General features: G+C 39.5%; 1 protein-coding gene across 1 annotated transcript in view; it reads left to right on the forward strand.

Moving 5' to 3' along the window:
• Window positions 1-12,868, forward strand: part of CEP350 (centrosomal protein 350) — a 187,644-nt gene that overhangs the window by 121,946 nt on the left and 52,830 nt on the right. Inside the window, exon 29 of the mRNA XM_007937637.1 lies at window positions 10,732-10,943. Coding sequence (XP_007935828.1) covers window positions 10,732-10,943 — 212 coding nt within the window. The remainder of the gene's footprint in view (window positions 1-10,731; window positions 10,944-12,868) is intronic.

Consider the following 12,868-nt stretch of genomic DNA (forward strand, 5'->3'; position numbering starts at 1 on the left):
GGTTCAAACCCGCCAGCCACTCCTTGGAAGGAAGATTGGACAATCTACTTCCATAGTGATAACTGCCTCAGAAACCCAAGGAGGGGTTGCTGTGAGTCAGATCTGACTCGATGGCAGTGAGGTGGTTTTTTGTTTTTTTTTTTTACTAGTAACAAAGTACAGTAAGACTGAAAATAACAAATGCTGGCCAGGATGTGGAGAGATTGGGACTCTCATACACTGCTGGTGGGACTGTAAAATGATAGAACCACCGTGGAAAGCAGTGTGGTGATTCCTTAAAAAGTTGGAGTTAGAAATACCATCCATTTGACCCAGCCAGTCTGTTACTTAGGTATATATCCTGAAGAAGTAAGAGCCAGGACAAGAACAGATACATGCATACCTATATTCATTGCAGCATTATTTACAATAGCCAAAAGATGGAAACAACCTAGGTACCCATCAACAAAAGAATGGATAACCAAACTGTGATACATACATAGAATGGAATACTATGCAACCCTAAAGAATAATGTAGAACTGGCAAAACACCACATAACATGGATGAACCTGGAAGACATTATGCTGAGTGAAACAAGTCAATCACAGAAGGACAAATATTGTATTAGTCTGTTATTGTAAAAAGTCAAGGAAAGGTTTCTATATGGAAGGAAATTTTCTTTGTTGGTTACCAGGGGTGGGAAGGAGGGAGGGAGGGAACACTGTTATATAGGTAGAGACAAGTATTGATTTTGGTGAAGAGAAGGGCTTTGTACCAAATGTGAGTGATCAACATGGTGGCATTAAGGAAGAGGAAGACATAGGTGCATGGGAGGTACAAACAACAAAGGTGAACCCTTTTGCATATACAGTACTGCATTATCAGTGAAGACAAACATTGACATACGGGCAGATAGATGGGTGGCCAGAGTGGACTATTACGTATGTCTATGCAGTGGGTGTGTGGGTGTGTCTGTGTGTGCCAAGACCATGTATAGAGTTGGCAGACAATGTTTCTACAGGTATATTTGTGTGTTCTATAAGAATGTCCAGGTATACGATAGAGCTGACAAGGGAAAAGTTTGTAGTCACTTCTTGGCCACAGCCAGCTACCCAAAAAGAGTGAGTAGTTGGACCTGTGGGCTCGGGACCATAGTTGCAAGGGACATCAAGCTCAATTGGCATAACATACTACACAAAACATTTTTCTACATCCTACTTTGGCAAGTAGCGACTGGGCTCTCAAAAGCTTGCAAGTGGCCATTTAGATGCAATGATGGGTCTCTACTCATCCAGAGCAAAGAATGAAAAAAACCAAAGACTCATGGAAACAGTTAGCCCAAGTGACTGGTACACCATGCGATCCTCAGCCTATATGACCATGAGACCAGAAGAACTAGATGGTACCTGGCTACCACTGTCAGTCACTTGGAGGGGGATCTATGTAGGAGTTCCTGGATAGAATGGGAGAACAATGTGGAACAAAACTCAAAATCATTTGGAGAAAAAAAAAAAAAAAAGGACCGGGTTTGCTGGTTTGATAGAGCCTGATGGAATCACTGAGTCTGTGGCCCCTAGCTGCCCTTCGGGTCTAGAATTGAACCCACTCCTGTGGCTTCCAGCTGAACAAAAGGCAAGCATATGAGCTGAACGTTTACATTAGGTAGATACACTCCTTGTCGAAAACAATCATGGGAGAATAGAAGGGCTGTGTGTGCACAGGGAGACAGCTCGGGGGGCAGGAGTGGACCTATGAATCCTAGAATATAAGTTTTGTGCTTCTGAAGGACAATGGTGGAACTGACACAGGGTAGACATTTCCATTACAAATGGGAGAAATTGGTGAGAAAGAAGAAATACAGGTAACAAAGAAGTCTAAAACCCAACAAGGTTTATTATTACCTCTCAAGGCTTGAAAATAATCCTCTGTTCTTCAGACAGGAGCTCTGGTGGCATAGTGGGAAAGCATTTGTATGCTAACCATTAGGTCAGTGATTCAAACCCATCAGACACTTCACGGGAGGAAGATGAAACAATCTACTTCTGTAAAGATTTACAGCCTTGGAAACCCAGTGGGGGTTGTTACGACTCGATGGCAGTGAGGTATATATGTGTTCTTCAGGACCGTCTGGACAGTGATCTCACTATCTGGACCCTGGGCATTAACCACAGTCTCCAAACTCTAGGCTGAAGCCTTTTGGCTATGGAAATTAGCCCTGCATTCTAGGCTCACTGCTTCCTCAGCCTTGGGCAGCCCCATTTCCTGATTTACCTGAGTGGTGACCCCACCCCCCAGTCTCAAGTGGCTCTGTTCTCCTGACTCAGACATGACAGTCCAGCCTTCTCAGTTTTAGATGGTGGTCTCATTCTCTTAGTCCACTCAAACTGCACCCCCCACCCTCTGGAAAAAAAAGGTGGTACTGGCAACCAGACCTTTTGCTACCTAAGTGGCAGTGGCTCTAGGCTTTGAGACCTAGTTGTTGTTGACACCACCCTTTGAAAGCTAAGGAGGCAGCCCACCTTTGCTCCTTTCAATAGTTATACTGATCTCCAGATTGGTCCCAGGATGGTGCCTGCCCTCTGTTTCTTCTTTGTTTTTTTTTTTTTTTTTTTTGGTGGACAGTAGATGTTCACAATCAAGTAGCTCCATTGGCCTGTTTCCTGCCTGTAGAATTCCAGGAAGCATACAACTTTCCTTCATTTTATCTTTTTCCTTTTCTTAGGATTTCTGCTGTGATAGTTGATTATACCCCTGTCACAGGCCTTATCTCTTTAGGAAAAGATTGTGTAGCCAAATTGTTAGTGAAAGTTCCAGGACACTTAGCTTTCTTAGTTTGTACAGCACAATTTTTCAAATTTTTAAGTTCTAGTTTCATTTTGAACAGTTCATTTTTAAGTCTGTTTCTTTCCTCTAGCATTTTACTGTAACAACCAGGGAGAAACTCCACTGACCGACCCTTTAAGATCTTGCTTAGAAATCTCTTTAGCCTGATATCCAAGTTCATCACTTACAAGTTTTGTTTTCCATAGAACATTTTAACATAATTCAGACAAATTATTTGCCACTTTATAAAAAGGATTATCTTTTCACCAGTGTCCAGTATCATGTTTATCATTTCCTTTTAAAGGCTCACAAAAAGCATATTTAATGTCTATATTTCTAGCAACATTCTGTTTATAATAACAGCTTTCCCCTTAGCTCTCATTTTCTTTCTGAGCTCTCATCACAATTACCATTAATATTCATAAATCTATCAGCAGTTTCTTCAAGGAATCTAAGAGCATCAAAATTTCTCCAACTTTTACCCATTTGCAAAACCACATCTACATTTTATGTATTTGTCAGAACAGCACCCACTTCTTGGTACCAAGTTTTGTCTTAGTTATCTATTGTTGCTATAACACAAATACCACAAGTAGGTGGCTTCAAGTAACAGACATTTATTTCCTCACACTTCTGGGAGTTGAAAGTCTAAATCAGAGTATAAGTGTATTGATATTTTCCTCATTGTAGCCTTTTATATTACTTGGTCCATTGCTTTGTAGACAGTTCTCACATGACATCTGTGTGTTTGTGTCTGTGCTGTTCTTTATATAACTCAGAAGTGATTAAGTTTAGGATTCACCCTATACTTGTATGACCTGAACTGATTGATCACGTTGTATTAGACTGCATTATGGGAGTTGATTGCATTGCATTACATTATATCTACAGATGCAGCTGTTAACATTCCTGCACATATTTTGAAGGGCACAATTCAATCCATAAACCACTGCTGTAGGGAAACTCTTATATATAAATACCAGGAGATGTATGTACACCATCCATAGCAGCAATATTTGGAATACCAAAAGAAAAAGAAAAGCCACCCCAATGTTCAACAGTAGGAAAATATATAAATACATTGTGGTATATTTACATTTTATATGATTGTGGTAGTTAAGGTTGTGTGTCAACTTGGCTCGACCTGGTTGAGTGGCTGGTTGGGTAGTTGATATAGTATTCCACATGATGAGACTGGTCATCAGCTCTGTGGTGGAATCTACTATGAGCAGCTAAAGTAACTGCCTTAGGGATGTGCTCTGCTTCCTGTATATAAGAAACAGCTTTGGGAACGGTCTCCAGCCTTTTGGCGTACTTGAACCCTGCATGTAGCCAAGTCATTGTTCAACAGCCTGCCATGCCCTGCCAATCTTGGGACTTCTTTTGGACTTGAATTAGTGGCCTACAGTGTTGTTGGGCAACATCAGGACTGTGCCTTTTTACTTGTTAACCTTGGGCTTGTCAGCCTCAACAGCCAGCAGCTGTCTGAGTGAAGAAAAGCCTCCAGCTTCAGCAGGCCAGAAGCAGGAGGCAGAGCTGACGCCCAAAGTTGAGGGGCTTTCACCCAGCCCCTAGAGCCTGGCACTTTGAACTCGGACTTAAAGCCTCCAAACTATAAGAGGGTAAATTCCTGTTTGTTAAAGCCATCTTGTTTATGGTATATTTTCTGTTAGAGCAGCACAGAGGTAACCAAAGCAATTATGCTCAATGAAAATGAAAAAAAAAAAAAAATTACAACTATACAAACAGAACAAAACAAGGGGATGCTGCATGGTTTGAAATCAGGAAAAGTGCATCAGGGTTGTATCCTTTCACCATACTTACTCAATTTGTATTCTGAGCAAATAATCAAGAAGCTGGACCATGAAGAACACAGTATGAGAATTGAGGAAGTCTCATTAACTACTTGCAATATGTAGATAGATGACACAACCTTGCTTACTGAAAGCAAAGCACTTACTGATGAAGATCAAAGACTACAGCCTTCACTAAAACAAAAGTCCTCACAACTGGACCAATAAATAACATCATAATAAGTGGAGAAAAGATAAAAGTTGTCAAGGATTTCATTTTACTTAGATTCACAGTTATTGCCCATCGAAGCAGTTGTGAGGAAATCAAATGAAGTTGTATGGGGCAAATCTGCTGCAAAAGACCTCTTTAAAGAAAAAAATAAACAGAGATGTCACTTTGAGGTCTAAGGTGCCCCTGACCCAAAACATGGTATTTTCAGTTCTCAAATGGATGTGACAGCTGGGCAGTGAATACAGAAGACTAAAGACGAATTGATGCCTTTGAATTATGGTGTTGGTGAAGAATATTGAATATATCATGGACTGCCAGGAGAACAAACAAATCTATCTTGGAAGAACTACAGCCTGAATGGTCCTTTATGGGGGAAGATGGCAAGACCTTGTTTCACATACTTTGGACAACTTATCAAGAGGGACTGGTCCCTGGGGAAGGATATCGTGCTTAGTAAAGTAGAGGGTCAGTAGATGAAATAACAGCTCAAACATAGCAACAATTTTCAACATGATACAGAGCTGGGCTGTGTTTCCCTCTCTTGTGCGTGGGGTAGCGAAGAGGCAGAACCGGCTCCATGGAACCTGACAGCAACATGCAAATCAACATACAAGAATTGCAAAACAAATCCTGGAAGACTCCAAGCAGTTTGATTCATTTTATTAAAAATTTAAACGCATGCAAAACCAAGTAATACATTATATAGCTATACATGCTGTGATGATTATGTTTGTATGTCAACTTGGGTAGGCCTGGTTGAGTGGCTGGGAAGCTGGATGTAGTATTCCCCATGATGAGACTGGTAATCAACTCCATGGTGGAATCTATTGGGAGCAGTTGAGTAGCTGCCTTAGGGAATGTGGTCTGTTTCCTGTGTATAAGGAGAAGCCTTGTGAATGGTCTCCAGCCTATGGCACACTTGGACCCTGCATGTAGCCGTGTTATTGCTCAGCAGCCTGCTATGCTCTGCTGACCTTGGGACTTACAATGGACTTAAGTTAATGGCCTGCCATGTAGTTTTGTAACATTGGGACTGTGCCTTTTTACTTGTCAACCTTGGGGCTTCTCAGCCTCAGCAGCCAGTGGCTGTCTGAGTGAAGAAAAGCCTCTAGCTCCAGTGGGCCGGGAGCAGGAGGCAGAGCTGGACTCCAAGGTTGAGGAGCTTTCACCCAGCCCGTAGAGCCTGGCACTTGAATTTGGACTTAAAACCTCCAAATTATAAGAATAAACTCCTGTTTGTTAAGGCCATCCCATTTGTGGTATATTCCTGTCAGAACAGCACTAGGTAACCAGAACACGTGCCAACCAACAGCTAACCAGCCAGCTGTCATTGAGTTGTGTCCTTCTCATGACACCCCTGTGTTTCAGAATGAAACTTTACTCCTTAGGGTTCTCATGTCTGTGACTTTGGAAGCAGATCACCAAACATTTCATTCTTTGGCACCATATATGCCACATGGTACATAAAATCAATAACACAATAGATTTAATTCACCTCTTCTTTTTGCCTGAACAAATTTATTCCTTCAGATTTTTTTTCACAGGTAAATAAATCTGTTATTTCTTAGTGAAAGTCATTGAGAAAAATATTTTTTAATAAAAGCTCAATCTATAGGCAGCTGTGTTGGAACATACCTGTTCTAAAAATTAAACATAATACCTATATATTGTAATAATTGTTGTTGTTGTTGTTGTTGTTATGTGCCGTCGAGTCGCCCCGACTCATAGCGACCCCTCCTTGGGTTTCCGAGGCAGTATTAGCATAATAAAAATGATATGTTGTTGTTGTGTGCCATCGAGTCAGACCCGACTCATAGCAACCCCTTCTTGGGTTTCCGAGGCAGTATCACTCCGGAAGTAGATTGCCCCATCTTCCTTCCGAGGAGTGGCTGGTAGGTTTGAACTGCCAGCCTTCTGGTTAGCAGTCAGGCGCCTTAGGCACTATGCTACCAGAGCTCCTAAAATGATCTGAGGTCATATAATACTGTTCTTTTGTTACTAACTTACTTCCTCAGCAAAATGTCTTCCAGCTGAATAGTAGTCCATTGTGTATATAGACCACATTTTGTTTATCCATTCATCTGTTGATGGACATTTAACTTGTTTCAACCTTTTGGCTGTTGTGAATAGTACTGCAGTGAGCACTGGTGTAGTCTCTGAGTCTCTGCTTTCAAGTCTTTTGTTTATATAGCTAGGTATGGAATCATTGTTTTGTTTTTTAGTTGTTTGAGGAACTGCCATATTACTTTTCTCAACAGCTGTACCATTTTGCGTTCCCACCAGCAATAAGAGTTCCAATTTCCCTACATTCTCACTAGCATTTTTTATTTTCTGGGATTTTTTAAATCTTAGCCATCCTAGTGGGAGGGAAATGGTATCTTATTGCTGTTTTGATTAGCATTTCTGTTATGGCTAATGATGCTGAACATCTTTCTTTTCGTACGTTTAGTGACCATTTAAATGTCCTCTTTGGTGAAAGGACAAATATTGTATAACCTCACTAATTAACAAAAAAGACAAGAAAAGGCAAATGTGTAGTTAACAAAGTTTATTAGTGATTATCATGGTGGGAGGGAGGGGGAAGGGGAAAGGGAGGTTAATGGTGATGGAAATAGTACATTGATTAAGGGTAGGGTTGCACAATTGATTATTCTAATTGCTGTCAATAAGTTTTATAGCTCTAAAGTTAAATTGGCAAAAGTTGTGTGGTAGACATTGTCATAGATTGAATTATGTCCTCCAAAAAATATGTGTTATAAATCCTAACCTCTATGCCTGTGCATTTGGGAATATTCATGTTATTAAGTGAATGAGTAACAATTAATATAGTGATTCCTTGAGTCAATCTCTTTTTGAGATATAAAGGAGATTAAACACGCAAATGAGCAAAAATATTGGGGGAGGGGAGTGAAGAGAGTTGCCAAGCCGCTTAAAGATTGTCCAGGACAGAAACTCAAAAAGGACAAGCACCTTCTTCAGAGCCAACACAGAGAGAAAGCCTTCCACTAGAGCCTACATATTGAATTCAGTATTCTAACCACTTAAATTGTGAGAAAATAAATTTGTTTGTTAAAGCCACCTACTTGTGGTATTTCTGTTATAGCCTCACCAGATAAAACTAAGAAAACTATTTAGAACAATGACCCAAAAAAAAATAGTGACTGTTGAGGCTGCTTATGTACAATCAAACACCTCATGGAATTTGGTTTCTTGCTTTAGAGATTTAGGATCATGGTTACATGGGGTATCCCAGTTAATTAGCCTAATAAATGTTTAGTGTTCTACCTCCTAGTTTTCTATGTAGCGCCTGGAATCTTAAAAGCTTGCAAGCAGCCATCCAAGCCACAGCAATTGGTCTCCTTTCTCCTGGAGCAACAGAGGAAGAAAAAGGATCAGTAACAGGAGAACATGGAATAAGTGCCTAGTTGCCCGTATGAACAATTACCTTTTTTGCCACGAGACCAGAAGAACTAGATGGTGCCAGGCTACCATTACAGACAGATCCCATTACAAAAGAAATCCAGTCTGTATTTTTAAGAATTTGTTAAGGCTTTCAACCTTTTCTGTCTGGTTCAGCACTGGCTAAGAAAGCATCATCAGAACAGGCCTGAATATTTAAAGTTACAGTGAACCAGAAAAATAGCCAGACAGGAACAATTATGGGTTGAAAACCTTGCTAAAAATCTCTGTATTACAGAAGAAGCTCAGTATATGCATTGCCTAGCAACCAAGTCTTTTACCCTTGGATTTTGAGCACAGTTCAAAGCAGCAATTCTCCATTCAAAGATATTGGTGCCCTGCCCAAAGATGGCAGCTGACTTCACCACTTTAAATGCGTGTCTCTCCTACATTTCTGCCAGTAATACAGTCTCATGCATCAGGTTTTTAAAAGATCTCAGTACACCTCTTACGAGTTTCCCATTCCAGGACCTCGACCCGTGATTTTTCTCGTTCCAGGAAAGTGCCAGTCTTCCAAATTGTAAACCTTCAAGTCTGTTTCAATTTCATTTTGTCAGCCTTGACAGAACCAATTAAAGGGCAAGTAGGAGTTGTCTATAAGTCAGACGTTCATAACCCAGGTATTGCCTGTACTGAACATTTTGATCAACGATTGTGTAGAAGAATCCCGATCAAAAGGGGGAAATGCAGGACAGAATTTTAAATTCTCACAGACTACAGACTTCTTACTGTTGCCCTGAGATAATCTTTAATTAAAAATATACCCTGAAGTCTTCTTAAAACCAAACAATAGTACCTTAACCAGTTAAAAAAAAAAAGTCTGCCTTGAGCACTATGCTCTTATAGGAGCTGTCTATGTGGGATCAAACTGAGTAATAGTAACTCGAAAGATTAGATAGGAACCTTAGGGGTCAGTGAATTTGTGTGAATGGGGTAGGAACAACTCAGAAAAGGAGGATGAAAAGGATTGCACAACACAGTGTAATCAGTGTCACTAAATGTTACAGACTTGTTAAATTGTTGTATGTTTATGTTGTCAACAAGAAAATGAATTTTAAAATATTTTAAATCTGAAATTTCATTTATCTTTAAATAGTATTCACAAACCACAGTTTTCACTGTATTGGTTTATTATGAAGTATCTCATTTATACTAGAGTATATAAAACATGAATTTAAGTTTAAATAATTAAATGATCACCCAATGCCCATCAAAGGTCCCCAGGTGGCACAAATAGTTTGTGTTTGATTGCTAACATAAAAGTTGGTGGTTTGAACCCATTCTGGTAGTGTAGTGCCTAAGGCTGATGGTTCAAACCCACCAGCCTCTCCTCAGAAGGAAGATGGGGCAATCTACTTCTGTAGTGATACTGCTTCAGAAGCTCAAAGAGGGGTCGCTGTGAGTCAGGTCTGATTCAGTGGCATATAACAACAACAACAACAGTGGTACCACAGAGGAAAAGTCCTGGTGATCTGCTTACGTTAAGATTACAGCCAAGAAAATCGTAAGGAGCAGTTCTACTCTGTAACACCTAAGGTCACTATGAATTGGAATTGACTCAGTGGCACCGAACAACAGGTTTCTATCACTCAGCTTATGAATATTGCCAAGATGTTTGAAACCCTTGTGTATACCTCCACTAATGCTTTCTCCAAAGGTAACCATCATTCTATATTTGTATATTACTTTGTATTTTTATTACATTTGTATTTGATACCATAACAATATGTTACTTAGTTTTGCATATATTATCTTTTGGAATTATACTATGTGTATTGTTTTATGGCTTGCTTTTTTTTTTCTGTTTGGTATTTAGATATATACACCTCTAATTCAATTGTTCTTATTGCTACATAGTATTCCATTGTGCAAATATAGCACAATTTATCCATTTTATGAAAGGTCACAGCCTTGAAAACTTTATGGAACAGTTCTGTTCTGCACATACAAGGTCACCATGATTCAGAAATGGACTCAACAGCAGCTGACAACAACAAAAGCAATGAACACGTGCATGACTCTTGCTGAATACATATAAAATTTCTTTAGGTTGTATACCTAGAAGTGGAATTGCTAGGTCATAGAGTATGTATATTATAATCTTTTCCAAGTAATGCTGCGTGTTTTTATTTTCCCCCCAAAGTGATTTGGAGCAATTTCCTCTCCTAAAGAATATATGAGAGATGTAATTGCTGTATATCTTCACAGACACTTAGATTATCAGTCATTATCATTGCTGATTATATGTTACAGCTACTTCTCCCTGTTTGTTTCAGCCAAAATTCTTGGTTATAGACTTTTTCTAGTAAATGTAATTGATTAAGTAATATGACAAACTGTTACCTAAATGCAACCAATTAGATATTATGCTAAAAAAACAAAAAGTGTAATAGTTGGATTTTTCATGGGCTAAGATTGTTTGTTTGTTTGCCCTTCCATTCTAGAAATAGCCAGTGAAGAGGAATCTCCAGTACCTTCCTACTCCCATCTGAACAGTGAAAGCTCTATTCCAGAAGAATTGGTCAGCCCTGCTCTGGAATACATCCCGTCTGAGCCTGTAGTTCAAGAGCAGCCGGGGACTCCAGATCACAGTATACTGACTGACGATACGATTTTTTCACAGGAACTAGAATCATCTACCTCTCCTAGTAAACATGTAAGTTAATGTATATTTATGTTTTATATTGAAGATTCTTTACAAATAACCTATCTGAAAAGTGTATTAGTAACAATTATATTATTGCTATTAATGATAATGGTGACTATCACTTATACTTGTAACATTTAAGAAATACAATTTAAATAAACTTTTTGACTGACTTATAAGGATTTATAGACAGATGAAATACAGGATTAGTGACAGCTACGAAGTTACATGCTATCAATATATTGAGGGTATAGGAACTTTGTAAAGTCTTCAATGAAGATAATTTGCAGGAACAACACAAGTTCTTACTGAAATCTGTGCTTGTTATATAAAAGACTTAATGTGACCATAATATAATATAGTTAATAATAATGTGTAGTTCATCATATATTGGCTGAAGCTCAATATCTTCAGCCAAAGCAAGGCCAGGAACTGATTGTGGAACAAACCATCAACTGCTCAAATGCAGTTTCAACTTGAAGTTGCAGACAACTAAAACAAGTCCATGAGAGCCAAAATATGATCTTGAATTAGATCCTGAATTTAGAGACCATCTAAAGAATAGATTTGATGCATTGAACACCAGTGACCAAAAACCAGAAGAATTGTGGAATGACATCAAGAACATCATCCATGAACAAAGCAAGAGGTCATTAAAAAGACAAGAAAAGACCAAAATAGATGTCAGAAGAAACTCTGGAACTTGCCCTTGAATGGAGAGTAGCTAAAGCAATGGAAGAAATGACAAGATAAAAGAGCTGAGCAGAAGATTTGAAAGAGCAGCTCGAGCAGACAAAGCCAATTACTATAATGAAATGTGTAGTAATTGATTCAGAAATGGGTAGAGTCCATTTCTACCTGGAGTTCAAAAACCAAAAGGGAAGAACACTCACGAGATTTCTCAAGCTGAAAGAACTGAGGAAAAAATTCAACCCACAAATTGCAATATTGAAAGATTCTGTGGGCCACCCCCCACAAGCAGCGAGGCAAGAAGCAGGGAGAGGACAGAAAAGGCAAAGGCCACTGGAACAGATTGAGGAGTTAGCCGCAGGGATCCAGGTAAGGGTGGTTGGAGGGGTTTCCAACAGCTAAGGGAGGCAAACTTGTCTGTCGGTTTGTCCTACTGTGGTGATGTGTTGCTGGGAGTCTTGAGGCTGTGCCGCTGGTGTTTCAAACCCAGTGGGGTGCACCTGTTGCACAGGTATCAGCCTGGCTTGCAGACTGAGACAGACTAGGAAGAAGGAGGAGGCCATCCACTTCTCAAAGAATTGGCCAGGGAAAACCTTACGAATAGCAGAGAAACGTTGTCTGATAAATTACTGAGCAACTTTATGAATAGCCCAGAAACATTGTCCAATACAGAGGAGGTAGATGAGTCACGTAGCATAGAAAGCTCTCAAAGTAGGACTGAGAAAGAACTGCATTATCAGAGTAAAATCAGCCTACTCATATGGATAAGGTAAAGCTTTCAAGACCTCCATTTGCTGGTGTGGCACCACTCAAATTGAGGAGAAACAACGGCAAACATCCATTAATAATCAGAACATGGAATGTATGAAGAATGAATCGAGGAAAATTGGAAGTTGTCAAAAATAAAATGAACGCATAAAGATTGATATCCTAGAGGCATTAGTGAGCTGAAATGGACTGGTTTGGGCCATTTTGAATCAAACAACCATGTGATCTACTATGCTGGGAATAACAGTTTAGAGGAATGGCGTGGCATTCATCATCACAAAGGATGTTTCAAGATCTGTCCTGAAGTACAGTACTATCAGTGATGGATAATATCCATACACCTACAAGGAAGATCCATTAATATGACTGTTATTCAAACTTATGCCCCAACCACCAAAGCCACAGATGAGGAAATTGAAGAATTTTATCAGCTTCTACAGTCTGAAATTGACCAAACATGCAATCAGGATGTGTTA

The sequence above is a fragment of the Orycteropus afer genome, unplaced genomic scaffold (genome assembly GCF_000298275.1).
Source record: "Orycteropus afer afer isolate SDZICR_OR568_19922 unplaced genomic scaffold, OryAfe1.0 scaffold00043, whole genome shotgun sequence".
In the NCBI taxonomy this organism is placed as follows: Eukaryota; Metazoa; Chordata; class Mammalia; order Tubulidentata; family Orycteropodidae; genus Orycteropus; species Orycteropus afer.